General features: G+C 52.6%; 1 protein-coding gene across 1 annotated transcript in view; it reads right to left on the bottom strand.

Annotated features, from left to right (window-relative positions):
- Positions 1-19,871, bottom strand: part of AKAP13 (A kinase (PRKA) anchor protein 13) — a 160,348-nt gene that overhangs the window by 115,901 nt on the left and 24,576 nt on the right. Inside the window, exons 3-5 of the mRNA XM_012732671.1 lie at positions 18,708-18,855; positions 8,693-8,989; positions 817-1,000 (exon numbers count right to left, since the gene is read on the bottom strand). Coding sequence (XP_012588125.1) covers positions 817-1,000; positions 8,693-8,989; positions 18,708-18,855 — 629 coding nt within the window. The remainder of the gene's footprint in view (positions 1-816; positions 1,001-8,692; positions 8,990-18,707; positions 18,856-19,871) is intronic.

The raw sequence follows: 19,871 nt of genomic DNA, 5'->3' as shown, positions 1-19,871 counted from the left end.
CACAGCTTAACAAGTACCCCTAGACTGCTAGAAACTGTGGGTCCAATGAGGCTTACTCATATCAGATTACATGGCAGAACGTAAATGATGAAGACCATAAAATAAAAATGTATTAAACAAGAGAAACTGAACTTGAAATTTCTGCCTGTTATAAATAATCCAATGAAAACTCTTGGCTGTTGTCGTGAATTTATTTCTCTACACAAGAGAACAAGAACTCCTCCCAGCTTTTGACTGACAACCTCCCTCAAAGACTCTCTGAAGACATAGACTGTAACAGGTGAACCCACAGACACGACAGGTTTCCTTCTGCAAATTTCCAGGACAATTTTCCACATGAAGAAACCAAGTTTTCCACTTCCCTCCCAGAAATTACACTCCAAGCCCAGCCTGTCTTCCGCACAGTGGCCGTCCTACAGTACTCAGGAGCAAGCGCCCTTCCAAGTTGTGAAGTCACACCAACAGAGACAGACGGCGCAGAAAAACTGTGTCCCCAGCACCACACCAGGGTACATGCACAAGCGGCAGTGGAGGGCTGCCCCGACAAGATTCCGGGTTTTCAGGAAAACAGAAGCAGCTAGAAGCAATGAAGGCAGGAGGCAGAGGAGAGAGAAAGAGGCGACACAACTTACGTTTGTCTCTCTCAGAGAGTAACGGGTTAGCAGGAGCAAGCTTGTAGCCCTCCAGCAGCGGGCAGGGCACAGAGCTGAGGTTTTAATTCCTGGCAAATTCACACTGATATGCCAAGTGGGCGGCACTAAGAGCCAGGGGTGGGGCTGCAGGCCAGAGATGGGGAACAGGGAGCACAGCACTTACTGGGTTAGCAGCTGGTGCAGCTTGTGATAACCCCGCTCCAGGGCCAGGCTCACAGGCGTCGCTCCTTCCCGATTGTGGATGCTGAGAGCTCCACGGCCACCTGGCTTCTGCAGGAGGAACCATGTCAACCTCAGCAGTCCCAGCCGCACAGCAAAATGCATCAGCGTCTCCCGGGGGGCGCCATCTGCAGGGGGCAGAAAGGGCAGTCGGTGAGGGCAAGTACAAACCAAAAGCCAGCCAGAGGGACACCTGCTTCAGGTACCTGCGGCCCTGAGATCTTAACCCACAACCCCCCATGAGGCAACTGCACTGCAGCCACGAGAACCCACTCCGGACACAGGGCGGAGCGAGAGAGGCGGTGGCCGCCAGTGAGAGCCCGGGGCAGAGCCAGCCCTCCGCGCTCTGACTCGGTCCCTGTCCGCAGGCAGCGGGTCATCAAGCAGCTCCGCAGGGTGACTCCATGCATTTGGGCTTGTTTTTTTTTTTTTTAAACAAATGTAAAACATAGAAGTGAAAGTGGCCTCGCACTACAGGGACCCCAGGATGGGGGGAGGGGGGCTGCTGGGGCTTAGATGGGTGTATCATAAAGGGCTAATTACTTGAGAAAATAGCAACACCCAGACAAGACTTGGCCAGCTAAACACTAAAACAGGTTCTACTTGTTGAGGACACACGCTCTTTTATTCCCCACATTAAGGGAAAATCAAACTGGGGGACTGCCAGCGATTTTGTTTGTTTAAGGAAAGAGAGAAGTGCAACTCCAGGCACAGTGAAAAAACTCATTCTAGGGCAATGCACAAATGCCTCTGGAAACAAAGGCATGAGCTTGGGCGTCTTCTCCTCAGGGGAAGGCCCTCCGTGCCGGAGTCATCCAGAAAGTGGTGGTCGCGCCAGGCATACTCCCCACCTCTCGGAGCAGGCCCTTCTTGTCCCGCGTGCAGGCAGCACCGCTGCGCCCTGATCCGGCTGCAAGGACAAGTGAGAGGGTGGCCCCGGCCTGCCTGCAGGGTGGCTGGCTGGAAAGGTGCCCGGAAAGGTGCCCCTCAGTGGTTGCCTTCTCGCGCCCTGCTCTCCTACCGATTTCAAGTTACACGCTGGGCTTGCTGGCAACACTTCTCAGGCATCTGCCGTGCCCAACCTGTGAGGCTGGAGCAAGAGCTGCTGCAGGACCGAGGCTGCCTGGAGCCCCACAGGGGACTGGGGGGAAGGAGCCCCATAACGTGCCTGCCTCGCACCAACCCTCTCCTCTCCTCGGTAGCTGCCTCAGGTCAGCTTCCCCTGGAAGTGTTCTCAGACTGCTGCCCTGTTGGCTCCTCAACCTGCTGTGCCCAGCCCCCACCCCCACCCCGGGCTGCTCTGCGTGGACACCCCCCTATGGGGGAACACATCTCTGCACTTGTGATTTTACACCGGTGTCCAGTCTCCCAGCTGCCAAGGTCCAGTTCCTGGAAGCAAAAGTTATTTTTCCCATTCCACATTTTCCTCACAAAACTTCACAATTACAGGGTGAGCAGCACAGGCACATGCTGGGCAGCAGACAGCGCCCCAGAAGAAACCATTGCTTGTCAGATACGAGTTTAAAAGATCACACCTCAGAGCAGGTGGTTATGACCCAACAAAAGGACAGAAAAAACCTGCACAAAAGATCAAACACCAGCTGCCCTGGGCTGCGCAGCTGCTCTTGGCCTGGGGCCTCCTCCCGGGACAGCAGAGGTAGGTTCTGCCTAGGACGGCCTCTGCGTGCAGCCTGGCTAACTCTGAGTCGGCCAGCGCGGCATCTCCGAGCAGTTCCAGCAGCTGGGCAGGACCTGCTCAGACCTGGCGCCCACCCCCCACCTCATCCTGACGGGATGGCACAGGCACCACCCTGCGGTGAGGCCACCCCTTCTGGAGACAGCAGATGAAGGTGCCCCCCAGGGCTGAGGTGTTTACACCAGCCTTCGCCCTCACGGCAGCTCTCCGCCCTCACGGCAGCTCTCCGCAGTGGGAGAGGGCTGAAGGACCCTGTTTGCAGCTGAAGGCAGCTAATAACCTGCACACAGCAAGAACCAGGACTCAAAAATTCTTCCACCTTAACCCTCAAAACCATATTCTCAACAATACCCCACCCTGCTTCCCCTGTAAGACTCGATCATGCAGGCAAGCTAGTGCCCTGTTTTAAAAAGTGCCTTCTTGCATGTTTTCCCCATTTTCTTATTAGCTCTTCCAAATGTACACAAAATGGAAGGAGCGACACCACCAGCTCCAGACACTCGCCAACCTGGATCCCCATAATTCATGCTTTCTGTATTTGCTTCATCGCATATTCACACAATGGCCCTCTCTACTCACCACTGTCAGCTCACCCCCGTATACCTATCGTTAACCGGAGCGCAACATCTGGTTATGATCTGCGCGGTTCACCCGGCAGGAGCTGCAGGGGGCTACACCTCGGCAGTCCTCACAGGCGCACCTGTGTGACCCAAGCCTGATCAAACCCAGGACTCCCCAGTTAGTGCACCCCAGAGCTGACCGCCGCGGTGAGCTTTTCGCTATGGCGCCCTGTAAGGGAGCTGCCCCACAGCGGCCCCTGTGCAGGGCTCCACTCAGGACAGCGCCCAAGTCCCCGTGAGGCGGCAGCGCACCAAGGGGGAAGTCACCAAACCACGCCGCCCAGTCAGACGCGCCTCAGCTTCATTCCGCACGCTTTTCTGTGAGCTCTTCACGGGGTCCTGCACGCAGGTATGTGGGATACGCAGCCCCAGCATGAAGGGACAAAGAAGCCAAGACATGAGTGCGCTTTCTCCCCGCACACCCTTTTGCAGGCGTCCACCGGCCGTGGTCAGTGCTGCTCCCGCCTCCCGGTGCTCGCCACAGCCCAGACTCCAGGCCGGTCTCTGCTTCCCACCCTCGGTCTCTGCATGTTTACTCTTGCAAAACCCTTGTCTTTTTCCTCTGCTCTCAAAGACTTACTCAACTTTGTTTTTCACATCACTAACTGCATTTCCAATGATGTCAATTAGGTCCTTTGTCCCCAATTTGAATTTAATTACGCTACGGCATTCTGAAGGTCCTTGCATCACGCCAGCCACTGCCTTTCCATCTTTGCCCTCATTATGATGGTTTTTTGCAGATGTAATTAAAGCTCCTAATCAGCTGATTTAATAAGGAAGATTACCCTGGATAATCTGGGTAGGCCTAACTAAATCAGCTGGAAGCCCTTAGGAGCAAGGCTGAGGTTTCCCCGGAGAGAGAGAGAGACAGGCCTGTGGGGGGCCATGCGCTCGGTGCCTGGGGAGCCCCTTCTGCCCAGGCCTCGCCTCTCAGCTGGCGGAGGTGCCCAGTGGCCCCCTCCTGCGGGCTGAGTTCGCCATACGGCCCCTTCCGCGGGCCCTAAGCATGCTGGACCTGCTCGGCAGCCAGTGCCCACAGTCCTGCAAGCCATTCCTGTAACAACCGCTACGTCTCTCCTACTGTTCGAATCTCAGGTACACCCTGACCGACATTCTCCTCAAGCCTATTTCCTCCATGTTGCTGCTTCTCTAATTTCATAATGGGCCTGGCTTCATCTCTTACAGGACAAACGGAAATTAGCTTCTCAATTTTTCTTAGAGAACGTGAGACCCAGAGACTCTTTCACCTGAAAACTCACGGTCCTATGCCACTTCCTGTATGCCACAAGGTTATTGCGGGAGACACATGTTGGTTGGTTTTCCTGTTTAACCCTGCACATCTGGAAAGATCGTTCTGTAGGCCCAGCTTCAACCCAGAGAAGGCAGAAGAAAATGTCCTCAGTCCCATTCACTGTCTACGCGGCCGGAAGCACCCCGCACACACGTGCCCTCGGGCTGCGGAGCGCCTGTGCCCAGGCAGCCTGGCGGCACCTCTGACCAAACAAGACCCCGGGTCCGCGAGAATACTGCGTGCAGCTCTCCCACCCCGCAGCACTCCGGAATCAGGTCACCCGGACTGCAAGCTCACCTTTCCTCCACCCTGCCCTGTCCCTGAAGCCCCACAGGCGGCAGGCGGGGAGGGGGCCGCCTGTGGAGCCACAGGCACTGGAAGGAGGACACCTAGGACCCTGTGACAGAGTGGAGGTGTGAGAGGCAACGAGGGCCTTGAGCCAAAGCGCTGCGCCACTAGGAGCTTTGTCCTCTGGTGAGCAAAGTTCCTCAGTGGTCCTTATTTTCTGATTTTTTGTACTTAGGAGAGCTGAAAAAACAAAACACACAAATCCAGTGGGTGTGGCCACAGGAAACCTTTCCTGAAGGTCAGCCTGGAACAGACCAAGCGTCTGTGACTGGGCACAGGGGCAGCCGAGGGACAGGCCGCTCCCAGCCTCCGTGCCCAAGATTTCTCTTTATGGGGAGGCCCCCCACCCCTAGCTGGTCAGCTCTTCTTAGCCTTCCAATGTACAATACCACCACTGGGTAAGAATGAAGCTGCCCCCAGGGCTCCCACATTCCCAGGGGAGGTCGAGGTTTTTGCTCCCCACTGCAGCTGAGACCAGGAGTAACCGGCCAGAGGGGAAGTGTTTCCCCCATCCACCGCCCTCCCCCAGGGAACAGTGCTTACTGTTTGCATTTAAGACGGTGTAGACAGAGCTTCATGTAACCCAGGATTGGAGAACTAAAGGGGACAGACACCCTCCAGTCATGCTGAAATGAGGATTAACCTCAGAAGTAAAAGCAAAACTGAAAACTGTGACATTCCCCTCGTGGATACAGGGCTAAACCTGCCCCACCCCGCCGCACCCCGCACCACACAGGTCCCTTCTGCCACCGCAGGCAACACACTCTGGCCCTGAAAGGTCACTGGCCAGTCAAGACACCCTACGAGTGATCGACCTGCTAGAGCACACACTATAGCACGCACTGCCCAGACAAGCTGCCGCTGTATCAGAGAAGCGTGAGACGCAGAGGGATTAGGTGTTCTGCACAAACTCCTGCAACGAGCCCACGTTTAAACCCGTGTCTGATGCCACTCTCGGCACTGGCATGTCACAGCACTGAACCTGCAGCAAGAGTTCTCGGTCTCGCCCTCGCTCGTGGTGGTCCAGGGACACTGGGTCCCACAGGAGCAGCACACTTCTGCAGGCAGGCAGCCATGTGGATGTTTTTTTCGTAAGGAGAATTGTGAACTTTTTTCAAATGAACCAGTGACCTGAGAAAACGAAAAAGCACTGCATCTAAACAAATAATGGGTCAGAGAAGAGCCATGAATCCCAGCAGATGCCTCTGTATGACCGTTAGGCTGGAACACCTGTGACCATCTGAGCTTTCAGCAGCTAGCAGGCCTGTTATAGAACAGGTTCCCGATTCGGTTCCTTCTCCCTTTAAATATCCTTGAAATAGTGTATTATGTGAACAAACTTTCTTTACATTCTTCTTTCAGTAGTAAGCAAGCACCTTTTAACTAATGCCACTCTGCTCTTAAATTACCCAGTGTTCACAGACTCTCAGCCACAATCAGTGGAACAGTGTCGCCTGCAGAATGTGCACCTAGCGCTTGAAACAAGATTCCTGAAGTCAGGTGTGGGCTAAAGTCAACAGGCCCTATCACGCCACTTGCTTGCATTTCAACTTGCAAAGTATGCACTTAGCTTACTCAGTTTCTTTAGTTCAGCTATTTTTAAGTTATACACAATAGAATTCACTTTTGGGAGGGAGGGTGTACATGAATTTGAACACATTTAATTACCATGAACAAACTGAAACAATTCTAACACTCAAGCACTTAATGCCTTCATGATATCTTCCGCAAGTCATCCTTTCCCCCACTAGTATTTGACCTGACCTGTTTTCTGTTCTGCCCTTCTCAAAATATGCAAGTGGAATCATGTATTAAGTAACCTGAAAATAGACTTCTTTCCAACAATGCATTAAAAAGGCATCCAATTTGCTGCACATATCAACAGTCTGTTCCTTTTTCGTTGCTGTGTGGTATTCCAGTTCGGATATACCAGTTTGTTTATATATTCACCCAAACAGGGAAATCCGGAATGTTTCCAATCTAGGATGATTATAAATAGGTGCTATAATAGGCACCCATGTGTGAAGACTTTTGAGGTAAATACACATTTTCATTTCTCTGCGGTAAATACTCAGAAGTGTGGCTGCTAGGTCATACAGTAAATGTGGCCTAACCTTTTTAAGACACTGTCGTAACTGTTCTAGAATGGCTGTACCATTTCATTTTTACCAGCAATGCATGAGATGTTCCTTTGTAACCTTGCCAACACGTGCTTTTTAAATTTTAGTCTCGGCCCTCCCTGGTGGCGCAGTGGGTTAAAGCACAGCACTGAGAATCTAAATTTTAGTCTCTGTAATAGTGTTGTATGAGAGCTGTTGTGTACAGTAGAAACATCAAGAACACAAAAAGTTAAAACTGGCCAGTTCTCTATTAGAGACAAGGAAGCTAACGTCCAGTGAGGGAAGTGATATGCCTGAGGTTACAGACCTATGCTTTTTTTAAACAGTTCTTTTTTACTCATGGTAACATGCACACATTACGTAGCTCCTCCCTGTGTCTTCTTTAAACAAGACAAAACAGAACCATAAGAACACCATGAGCCCCACAACTAAATAACTAAATAATGCAATCCATCCAAGCTAACTTGTAAATGGCCACCAGGAAGACTGTGCCCTTACCAACACACAGGCAGTAAACACTGGCTTCTCAAACGGTCTCCGTCCTACACAGAGGCAGGTATTCCAGCCCCCAGAGCTAGTGATGCAGAGGTTCCTTGGGCACTACCTGGCCCAGAGAAAGCAAAGCACAAGGCCTTCTCCCTTGATTTGACTTTCAGGTCCTTTCCGTTCATGACTGACCTGGCGGTACTGACCAGGAACATGCTGAAGGCAGACTCCCGACAGTCTGGGACCTCATCCTGTGGCTGGTCACAGCCGTAACTGCTAACTCTGGATTCTAGAAAACCACCACTCCTTAGCTTCTTCCCCAGGGGAAGGATCGTTTTTCTTTGATGGTTCTGTGAAAGTGGGAACATGTAATGTCCCTGCTTAGGCGCCTCGTGGGGACTTCAGATCTTCTCTCTCCACTTCACATAATCACCCCATCCGGGGGACGCTGCGGGGCGTCCTGGAGCTGTACAGCCCTCTCGGGGATACAGCAGGAAGGGTAAGCAAACCCAACAGGAGGCCCAGCACCAGCCTTCGATTCCAGGCTCATCAGTAACACAGTCAATGCTTTGACCTCCTTCTCTAGAACCCCTGTGTTTTTCATCTGGATTTGAAGTGAGGTGTTACTTAATGGACCCCAGAATATACTTGGTTTCACCTAAATATTTATGTAAAATCACGACATCTGATGTCATTCCTTACAAGAATAATTATGTGGAAACTCCCCCCATGCATAAGGGGAACAGAGAGAGCCATGTATTACCTCAGTATTTTTCAAAAAGCGGGGCAGGGCCCTTTCTTCAGTGAATTCATATACCCAAGAGCGAAAGTCTTCTGGTTTGAAGAGTGTGGGGTGGTCCTCAGAGCTCGTCCTGCTCCTGTGCCCCCACCACCTGGTCTTCCCTTTCCTCCAGCCCCATGCTCTCTCCAGAGAACTTCAGAACACACCAATGAACATACAGCCTCTGCTAGTCAAACACCAAAAAGTAGTAAAGTCACGGTCACTTCCCCGTAAGAGGTGGTCCCCCGCCAAGCCCCGAGGCAAAGCCTGAAAGGCGAGGTGCCGCCTCTAGAGGGCCGCTGAGGACCACCACTGCGCACGGGGGCTCGTGGCCCCACACTGCAAGGACAGCTGAAACGGCTCAGCTGAGGGCCTGCCACCAAGGCCACGCAGCCACGCGACGGCTGCCTGCGACCACACAGTGGTGGCCTAGTTAGAGAAACAAACCCTACCTGTTTGTGGGTCATCGGGCTCTTACCGGGAAGGGTCTGGTCTGTCCCCAGCACATTCCACTCGGCAGGCAGCTTCAGGTGCCTGAAGGCCAGGGCCACCTTCTCGTCAAGGGAATTCACGTCTCCAGACAGGGGCCCTGACCGGTCAAGGAACCGGGTGAAGTTCAGGGCCTGCTGGTTCCCGGCGCTGGTGGCCAAGAACTGGGCCGCATCGTAGGCCTCGTCCTGGATGAACTGGAAGTCCTCTTCGGCCACGACGAGCACAGGCAGGCCCTCCCTGGACGCGCAGAGCAGCACCTTCACCGTCTCGCAGCAATCGTGGCCTGCAGAGAGTGCGCGGGCGCGACAACAGGGTGAGTGCTCCCGGCCGAGTGGGCGCGGACCGTCCCCTTGCTCTCCTCCGCCCAAAGGGACCCTTCCAGCCGCAGGGCTCTGAGGGAGCGACCGCCCCAGCTCCTGAAAGCTCCACTGCTACCTGCGAATGTGATCAGCTCCTCAGCCAACGGCAGTCGCTGGGCAACCCAGCTGTCGCCATGGCCCTGAGTGGCACTTGGCGCTGAGCAGACCCTGAACACAACTCCAGCTGTTCAATGGAACCTACCAGAGAACAGGAGCTCTAGGTTCCTGTAAGACAAGTATGGCGCAGGAAGCCTACAACCCGCTGAATGGAGCTCAAGCTGAAGCCAGTGGGGACAGGGCACCCCAGAGACCTGGGAGGGTTTTCAGACGCCCCAGCACACGCCTCAATAGCCTACTCTGTCACTGGCCACCAGTCAAAAGATGAAGCACTTTGAAAAGCATGAAACTACTAGATTTTTATTTTCCTATTAACCACAACTCAAGATCCAGGAAAGAGCATCTGTTCTCGGATGCACATTCCTTCCTGGAAGAAGAGAGGACTTCAGTGAGGAGGCCAGTTCACATAAGGACGATGCGACACCGTGGTAAGAAGCTAGTTCAGGAGAAACAAGCCAGTCAGAGGCTGGTGCCTGAGACCAGTGGGGCTCGTGGGTGGGGGACGGTGAGGCTACCACCTCAGTCAGGCAGCAAGCCTGAGCCCCAGTTGGCAAAATCAGGAACGTCTGACACCACTGTCCCGGGTCGAGTGTGTCCAGTAGGCAGAATACACACACCCACCACGCTCCCTCACCTTTCAAACCCTGGCCTCCCTAGCTAGACGTCTGTGCTACCCTTCACATCCTCCCACAAAGCAGCTTTACAAGAGAGAAACAGAGGTGATGTTTCTGTGACTTGCGTCAAGGCTTCCAGTGCTCTGCCCAGCCTCGACCTGACTGAGAGCCTGCAGAGCGGCCTCGGCACGGAGCCACTCGAGGGCCAAAAGCCACTGAGCTGTAGTTAATGGGAGCCAGGCGGAGGCCACTCTACCTGTCACACCACAGCAGAAGCCACGAGGTGCCAGACATGGGCAGAAGCAACTATGTTCCCACTATCTTTGCGAGAGAACTAATTATTTCTCATGTGACCAACAAGAGCAAAGCAAAGCGATTCTCCAAGGGGCCGCCTAGCACCCGTTACGCTCGCTCGCTCTTCCGCAATGCTAGGAGGTGACATATTCACCAAGGACCCTCTACATACCAGGCAACTGCCGGCCGTTTTCTTTATACAACCAGTTTACGAGCTATGCACCGTCCTCCCATTGTATAAGAAAAAAACAAGACTTCAAATTGAAGTCATGTCACTTGCTCAAGGCTACACAGATATTAAGACAGAATTCTATTAAATTCAGAGCAGAGGCCAAGGATGCGCTTACTGTTACATCAAGCTGCAAGCCTGTGTGCCACACAGCACAGGAGAAAATGGCTGAGGCCTGCCTGGCGGGGCCGGACGGTTGGCATGGCCAGCAGTGTGACGGTCGAGTGAGCACACCCGCTCCACACCCGCTCGTGCGCCGTCGAGCAGGGTCCATGCAGACGCTTTCTTCTGGGCTGTCCACGAGCCTCCTGCCTTCCCAGCTGAGTTCCTCCTGTGAGGCACTGGGAAGTGCAGCGTTCTCGGCCTGGGTGTGGCATGCACACGCAGGCAAGTATTTCGATTCAACCTACATGCTGAATTCACACACTTAACAGATGGGGGAAAACTAATCTTTCTTGGAAAGACAGTTTCTCCTCAGAGTGTACAAGACAGACGGCATAATGAGACTGCAACGTCAGCAGAAACAAGTCCACTCCCTCAGGCAGCGGGGCTGCTCATCTCTAAGAGCAGAGGTTTCTTTTAAGCTCTTCTCCGGCATCTGACAACAAGCAGCCAAATACTCACCAAGAAGACGGAACCATGACTGGACAGAGAAGATGAGTAAGCTGCGCCTGCCCGCCCGGAGCCCCTCAGCCTACAGCGGGGCTCCGGCACGCTGCCAACACCACGGCCCGAGTGCGAGTGGGCCGGGCTCTGTGTGGGCAACAGCACGAGCTCTCACTCCGCACTGGGCGGTGGGAGAAGGGTCTCCACAGGGTCCTGCTCCCTCCCAGCTCTCCCGCCCCACGACTCTTCACTGTGACCTGCAGAGCTCAGATGCTGTGTGTGTGTGTCTCCCTGGGACACGCACGCACGCACGTGCACACACACAGCCAAAGCCCTCTCGGGAGCTGAAGGCTGGAAAGCAGGGCTGCCGACGTGACCCCCCACTTGGCAGCACACGGTGGGAACAAGCGAGCAGGGGAGACAGATGCGGGGTCTGTGTGTGCCACACTGCTACTTGGGCAGGAAAATCCATTAGGAAGTGTGCAGGGCACGAGGGAGCGCCTGTGGCGTTGTGTGTGACCACAGCACAGCCTCACGCTAGAGGCGGCGGGATGTCAGAGACAGCAGGACACGGCGCTGGGAGGAGCCCACCTAACTGTTAGGTCAGTAATTTCTCTTCGGAAGAACTCACAATCTACAGGAGAAACTGCATCATCCCGAGTAAAAGCTGCCACAAATCTGGGAGTTTGTCTGGCACGAATTTGGGCTTCTCTCCCCAAAGAGAAACGGGGTTGAACGAGAGACGAGAGAACGCGAACATCTCTCGGCCACGTCTATGCTGGGCCAGGAGGGCTGTGCCTGAGCCTGGGCCTCCCTCCTGTCTGGAACCGGCCACACACCGCTGCCAGGGCTACTTGCTCACGTCACTTTTTTTTTTTTAATCAGGATTAAGTGGTTCTCAAGATTGTTTTTAAGTCTTTCTAGCTTTTTAGCATTTAGGAGCAAAAAAAAAAAAATCAACATTTTCACAACAAAGGTCACATCACATGAACGAACAGCCCTGCGCACACACACACACACACGCACACACACAGCATTTCCCCACCACCAGGAGGGACTCGCAGGGTCACCAGCCTCTGAGCAGGAACCCCAGAGGCAGGAACAGTGTCCACAGCAGGCGTGAATAACCTGTGCTTGGAAGCCACGTCCCGTCCGACGTGGCCACCATGATGTAACCTCTCTGTCATGAGAACAGAAGCTGCAGGACAAAGAGCAGCAAGGGATTCAGTCAATCCCACTGTGACTCTCCTTCCACTCAGCGTCCTGGTAACAAGGAAGGAAAATAAAAACTTCGCCTTTTCAAAAGGGAAGTTCTGAAAAGTTGGTGTCTTCTGAGGAAACTCCCCAGACTGACAGAGGGAAAAAAGAGAAACTGTGAAAGGAACACAGACCAAATCTTGATTCCACATTTTTAATTGCCTTCTGCCTTTGTCCCACAGTCAGGTCCAGTGCACAGCAAAATATGAAGTAAATTCTGAGGCCCTCCCTGGTGGCGCAGCAGCTAAAACACAGCACTGCGAAGCTAGCTGCGGCCACTTGGGTGTGAGTTCAACCCCCACCCCAGAGCTGACCCACAGGGCGCGGCAGACCTCTCCTTACCCACCTGCTACTCCCCTCAGCAGTGTGCTTTTTCATCGGCCTGTTCTGCTCCCCTCTCTGTCTCTGGTGAGTCCTTTCACCCCCTACACCTCTGGCCTGTACCTCAGTTTTGTATGCAGAAATGAATAAATCTTTAAAAAAAAAATACTATTTAAAAAATTGTGAGGGACCGAGATCTGACCCTCACTGTGAGGGCTACTGATTGTTTAGCTGAAGTTAAAAACCCACCTCCCTACCTCACTAGTAGACTAGGTTATCCCGAGAAAGTCCCTCAATGCTGAACCTGTTTCCTCAGGCACCACCTGAGCCCACCACCAAGCTTCCAGGCTGCTGAAAATTTTCAACCTACCAGTAAACCAGGCAGCTACCAAAAAGACCTGGGGCTTACAGCGACTCAACTCACTATCAAAACGCCCTTACAGGTCACTCAAGGAAAACAGCACCCCCAACCCCACCCCAGCACTTCAGCTTCTGCCTGTGGACCAGTCACGCTGTGGCATTAACGATGCCCTTTGATGCCAAGAGGGGGGACAGGGGAGGAAGAGGGTAAGAACTCAGAATAAACCACAGGAACAAGGAACACCTAGGTGCTGAGGGGCCTCTTGAAAACATCTACTCCAAACCTTTTAAGCTCCAGGTGAAAAGATACATCTGTGCTCAAGGAGGCTGGGAGAGCTTTTGCTCAGGCTGCTTATCACTCTGTGAAGCACCTACTCCCATGGAAACGAAATATTGCTACAGATAAACAAAACTGCTTAGGCATGACCCAAGAATTACTTCATTTCCTATTAAGCTAAAAATGGCACACATCCCATCCGGGCCTTCTCTTTTGAGAACGGAACAACTGGGACTTTGTTTCGCCAGCAATCCGAAGGGAAGCCTGAAAGTGTTAGCTAGCCAGACAAGCCCCATCCTACACAGCCACGGGGAAAGAGGTGGCAGGGCGGCCTCTGCACCCCAGGGCGACAAACACAAACACAGCGTCTTTGTCCACTTTGGTGTGGCATCTCAGGAGGTCAGAATCTGGTCCTTCTCATCTCTCTGCAGCTCTATGTGGTAAAAAAGGTAACTCTGGACCTTCAGGCCCACTCTGCCAGGAGGGAGCGTGTGCAGAGGCGCCACCCTGGGCCTGCCCGGGGGCAGATGTGAAGATCGCTTGCATGGGCCACATCTTGGTGCATAGGGGGAACCAGCAGGGGAAGAAAAGTCGATCTAAACTGAAAATCTGATCCACAAAATTCCATTTTACTGAATGATTACTGGAAGGCGGTGATTCACAACCTTTCATTCACTGCCATCCCCCCCCAAGGAGCCTTGAAGGCATTTCTGTCTATTCTCTGTTCCCGCAGCCCCGAGGCCAAATGTTTATACACACATTCTTATACTCTTAAGTGTCCATTGTCACCCCTTGGGGGGGAGGGGGATAGTGCCTGGTAGTAACGCACAAACTACAGTCCAGTACAGTGTGCTAGAAGTCCCATGACAAGTAACCCTCACAGCTGGGACAAGAAAGGACAGATTTCTCTCCCTCAACTAGTTCTCAAGCTTTCCAGAATAACCACTACATACACAGAATGAGCATTAGGACAGTCACTTAAGTTTTTTAAAATATACAATCTTGTCTGCCTACAATAGCCTTACAGGAGGAGTATTTTAGAATAGGAAGCTTGTTAGAAAATGTGACTTAAAAGCAAACTGGTGACATCGGGGGAGAGGGTGTCAGAATTCTGCCTTGGCCAGTGAAGAGCCTGCACCTTTTCCCAAATGTGTTCTTCAATGTGGCGACCTCTGGGCATCTCCAGAGGCCACTGTGATGGGCGCAGAGCTACTCTGAGGCCTGGACTAGGGGCCGTGACTTTGAGGTGAACCTGTAAGGGCTTCTGATGATGGTAAATGCTGCTGTTCATCCCTTTCATGGCTTTAAATGACCAATCACCTTTATACGGTTAGCTCCCTTTACGGAGAAAGAAAAGAAAGATACCGAGGAAGTGCTCCAATTTGGGAGCCATGAATGTAGTTTTCCTATCAAATAAGAACTACTTCTGTGAATTCTAAAACAAACTGCTGGAAAAGTGGCCTCATTTTGTAAAAAATTCTAAAGCCAAGTCTTCACAAGAATAGGATGTAGCATCCTCACACAGCCGTTCTTCATTTCTCATTCTGGAATCAGCGTTTGCTTCGAAATCCGCATCTCACGTAATAACACGAGCACAGTACAGGAAGCCAGTGCTCCAGGTCCGCCCAAGAGTCATCTTAGAACAACACTGAGATTCCTTTACATCCATTACTCTCGGCCCAAAACAGGCTTTTAAAAAAAAAAAAAAAAAAAAAAAAAAAACATCTGATAAAGTGGGAGTTGGGTCGGATTTGTTTTAACGAAAGAACAGCTGTTTCAGTCACCACAGGCGACGCGGCCAGGCGCACATCGACAAGACCGCGAACACCAACAAGGCAGGCGAACACCGAGGTCTGAGGGTCCCTACTGGGGAAGCCTCGCTGGCGGCTGTCACTTTACTTAGCACAAGGACTGGGCTGTTTTCTAAAGGGAGGACATTCTTTGGCTTCAACTAGAAAGCCAAGTCTCCACCTCCCCAAGCCCCAAGATGTCATTGCTCTTAATGGACTTTCTAATCTAAGGAGGGAAGTCACCTACTGTCTAGACCCTTTCGTTTCAGAAAGGCAAGAAAAATTCACTTTGAAAAACGTGTACAATGCCTTTATAGTTAGCATGCACACACAAGTCAATATAGCCTTCTCAGAAAAGCAGCAAAAAAGTGAGGAGAGGAAGAAAAGGGACAGTAATCTCTTTTTGAAGAGGTTTCATTTTTTGTTTTGATTTTTTTTAGTTGACAAATAAACGCTCCATCTTGCTCCCAAACAATTAAAGGTCATTGACTAATATCAAAAACTGTCTTTTGAAGGTCAACCCATCATCGGGTTTTTGAAAAACTAAATGTTACCAAACAATGATAGTGAAACAGGGCAGAGAGCTCAAAGGAAACGGCACCCACAATCTGGATGCAACGTGACGTTAAAATCCAGAACAAGAGACAAAGCTCTTTTTCTTCCCAGAGTTCGCAGAAATGACAGGAGCACGTGAGCAGAGGGCACAGAAGCACCTCTGCTGCATGCAGCTGCTGCAGGCAGCGGGCCGGGATGCTCACAAGGCTCGCCCCCGCAGACAAGCCCCAGGCTATCAACATGGCCTCCCGGACACACGGCAGTCGTCGCAGGCGGCTCTGGAGACCAGACTCCTGCTCAGAGCTGAGAGTCTCCGTGGAGAAGCGAGGCTCCTTGTGCATTTTTCCCAAGAGAAGGTGCAGGCGTGTGAGTGCATGTGTGTGCACATGTGTGACCACCTTTCCAGAAGAAAGGCTTCTTGAGACTCAGGAATAGTTGCCACCACGAAAACACTGTTCCCTCCCATGGTGGGGGTTCCCAGAACAGACCTCAGCAACACCACCAGTGCCCACACAGGCAAAATACCCTTGCCCTCACAATGCCGACACTTTAGTTGAGGCATGTGGAAGAAAACAGGTAAGAGGAATGAAATAATGAGTTAGTGCAATGGGAAAAAAACAGCAACAGGGGAGGGGAATGGGCAAGGTGGAGAAGGGGCGGCTGTGTACTTTGACAAGGTGGACAGGAAGGGCCTCACTGAGAAGGTGATACTTACGTAAAGACCAGAAGGGGGTAAAGGCCAAGTCAAAGAAGTCCACAAAGCAGGTTGAAGACAGCTCAATTCTAGGCTAAAATATTAACTCCTTGACCCAAATGAGAGATTCAAAACTACCTTCACCCTCCACAGAGATGGCTGACAGCCCAGGTGACAGTGGAGAGCCAGGGTTCAGGAATGTTCTTGCTTCAGAGTCGTCAGCGCCTAACAACCAACCAGGGAGCACACTGGCACCCTGGCAGAACCTCAAAGGCCCCTGGCTACCAGTGCTGCCTTCCTCCTTGCCTGGCCAACCTGCACGGGGGGTCTTTCATGCACTCGCAAGCTCTGTCACCTCTGCGGTGATCAGGCACTTCACAGTGGCAGCCCGACTGACGTCAAGGGCCAGAGTGTTCAGGACAGCTGAAGGCAAAGGCAACACGTTGCTGGACTCATACGCTGACAGGTAAAGTGGGAGTGAGCAAGACAGGGAGTCAGGGGAGGAGAGCTGATCAGTAGGAAATAAAGTAGACAGGTATGAGAACACCAGGCCCCAAGCAAATGGGCCAGGCATGACTTCTGGGGAGTCACTACCACTGGGGTCCAGAATGGAGCTCTGCCGTGCTGGCTGGGGCAGGCGGGACAGGGGTACTTCATGGGTAAGCAGGCAAGGACGCCCAGATGGTGTGGCCACAGGAGTGGGCACTGAGCTACCTAGGAGGTGCCAGAGTAAAGGCAAAGGAGAAAAAGCTGGAGCGCCAGAGCAGGCTGAGAAGGTGCCCAAGCCCCGGGGTGAACAGGGGCTCCGGGCTCCCACACAGTGCAGTGGTCTGTGGCGCCCAGCAGAGGGACACTCCGTGCATCCTGGCATCCTAACTGGAGCGCCTGGCCAGGAAGAAGGCGCAGAGCCTCAGACAGGGCAGACTTGGGGCAGTAGCCTGCCTCTGTCTCCCACAGTGGCGCTCTCCGGCACCGCCTCACACTCGCCACAGTCGCACACCCACACTCACCCTCCACCTCGCAGCTCTGCGTCCCCTGCAGGAAGGGGTGCGTTCATTGAAGCACTTCCACTGCGCTTCCCTAGAGAGCCGGGAAGACCACCCAGCCCCCAGGGAACAGAGGCTCCGTCTGCCCCTTGTGAAGGAAGTGGGCTGCCGCCCTCACGTCCCACATTAGCCTTTCCGATGTGACAGACTCTTCAGAAAACAGGAGGGCTGGTGCTTCACGTTACATCTAAGAAGGCTACTTAATGCTTTCAGAAAAGAAATCAGTGTCTATCCTGAACTCCTTGTTAATTTTCCCATTCCTAAAACTTTGGGGTGAAGTAAGAATCTTTTTTTTTTTTAAAGTTTTATTTATTTATTCATACAGAACTGGGGTACAGGCCAGACGTGCAGAGGGTGAGAGGATTCACCAGAGACAGAGTGGGGAGCAGAACAGGCAGATCGACGAAGTACACTGCTGAGGGGAGCAGCGGGCGGGTCAGGAGAGGACTGCCACGCCATGTGGATCTCCTCCTGGGCAGGCGGGGATCGAACTCATGTTGAAGTGGCTTAAGCTTCTTAGTGCAGTGCTTTAACCCGCTGTGCCACCAGGGAGGGCCTGAAGTAAGAATCTTTAAATCCTGTATTCCCTAGATCATTTTTGCTGAGGAGGAGCAGCTTTCAATTATCATAATCCCAGTCCTTGGATGTGGTAAAATTTCCAGAATTTGGCAACTATCAGGCGTGAAATTAATTTATGTGAAACAGTGTCACAGGCAGGGAAAACCAGCAACCTCCCCCCTACCATCAAGGCCACACACTCAAAGTGCTTCACAGTCTAGTAATTTTTATGCCATCGATTTCCAGCAAACTGGAAATGCATCTTCAATAAGAGAGAAATGCTTCTTGTTCTCTAACAACTATTTCAACTGCCAGCACTTCTCAGGGGTTCCCTTCTGTATTGTGACGAAAACTGGCCCACTGTTGACTTCATAGCAAAGCCCGAAGGAGGTTCATCTCCTAACACAAATCAACACGTTTTCACATGCTGTGATGGGCTCATCGTGTATCAGTCAAGTCGGGAGAAGTGGGAACGATTTAATGACTCTGGGGAGAAGTTTTAATCCATACATATTTTCTTTAAATTCTGTCAAGTTTATAAATGCTACGACTGACCAAGCACCACAACGACAACTTGTCCATCTGGGGAAATCTGGCTTTCGTGGCAGCGTTGGGGAAAGCATGAGTACGCGGCCTTTACTTCCCCACCAGGCGCCGCCTCGACTGCGGTCAGGTCAGGAGCCACCACTCAGGAGGCTGGGTCACCCCTGGGCAGTCCTTCCCCAGCCTCCTCCATGCAACCCACTGGCTTTTTACTGCCATTTTACCTCCACTCATTTGTAAATTCTGATTTTTGTGAAACAAGTAACAACAGAAACAAGTTGTTCTAGACTGCCCGTAAGATAAAGATGAGGCATAGTCGAAGCCCGCCAGCACTCCCCAGAGCTGGAGAACTCGGCAGAAGCAAACTCCCGCCCAACTTACCAGGAGCAATGGTCTCCAGAGTGTCTGCGCTGACCTTCCGCGTACTTGTACAGTGATGGAGGGAGGAGCCCGAAAACACCAAGTAAAAAACGACATCATCTTCCACTTTGTCCTCTTCCGTGAGCAAGACGGTGACCACGCAATCGCCCTGGGGAGGAAGACAGGCAGGGCTGTGTCAGGAAGGCTCGGGTGGCAACCCGCCTCAGTAAACACCCCTGCAGGGACGGTCAAATGCAGTGTCTGACCTGTGGACACTTCCGCTCCACAGATGGCCTGAAAAGAAGACCTCTGACCTGCACAAGCTTAAATTTATTGGAGGTGGTTAGAAAGCAAGCTGACAGGCTAAGGCAGAGAAGACAGGCACTGATTAGAACCCCCAAGCTCTTAGGTTCCAGAGGCAGCAATGACTCAGACTTCTACACCCCACGAGCCACGGTCTCGCCCACCCACTCCACCCACTCTCCAGCCAGGTGGGTGGCCTCTCTCACAGCCCGGCTGGGAAGGGACAGAGCAAGGAGCATAAGACTGGGCCCCAGGAAATCTGGGTTTGAACCCCACCACACACCACAAAGACTTAGGTCAATCTGAGCCTCAGTGTCCCTGAGACAGTGCATTACCGTGGGGAGACAGGACAGGCTTTGGGGACAGGACAGATGTGAGGAGGCCAGGGAAATGAGAGGTCCCTGAACAAACGGGCAAGGGGAGGCACCTGTGTCTGCACCAGGAGACAGTACCCACCAGGCAGCCTGCAAGAGGGGCTGTACAGGTATCTGACCGCTGACAGGGATGTTTTCAGGAAATCTCCAAGTCAGCTGTCAAACACAGCCATGATTAAAAATTCAATGACACAGGCCCACAACGCAGTCATGTTAACTAACAAGTGTAAAGCTCCAAACTCAGCCACCTGACAACTGCACCACGTCTCACTCTCGCCTGTGCCCCGGAGGTTTGCAGCCCCAGGACAGAGGCTGGCAAAATGGCCACTGCGCACCTCGTCCCAGCACACGCCTCCTGCCACTGTGCTCGGGGACGAGGCACTAACATAACAGCTCAACACCAAACGCTGTGGGGAATGCGCCGCAGAAACTGTTCAGGCTGCGCGTCCGGCCTTTAAAGTTGTAAAGCCATCACATCACTGAAAGTGGAGGAGAGTGCCAACGGGGG

The sequence above is a fragment of the Condylura cristata genome, unplaced genomic scaffold (assembly GCF_000260355.1).
Source record: "Condylura cristata isolate star-nosed mole 26May11 unplaced genomic scaffold, ConCri1.0 scaffold00035, whole genome shotgun sequence".
NCBI lineage: Eukaryota > Metazoa > Chordata > Mammalia > Eulipotyphla > Talpidae > Condylura > Condylura cristata.
Note: the sequence above shows the minus strand (reverse complement) of the source record. Positions and strands in the feature narration are given on the sequence as shown.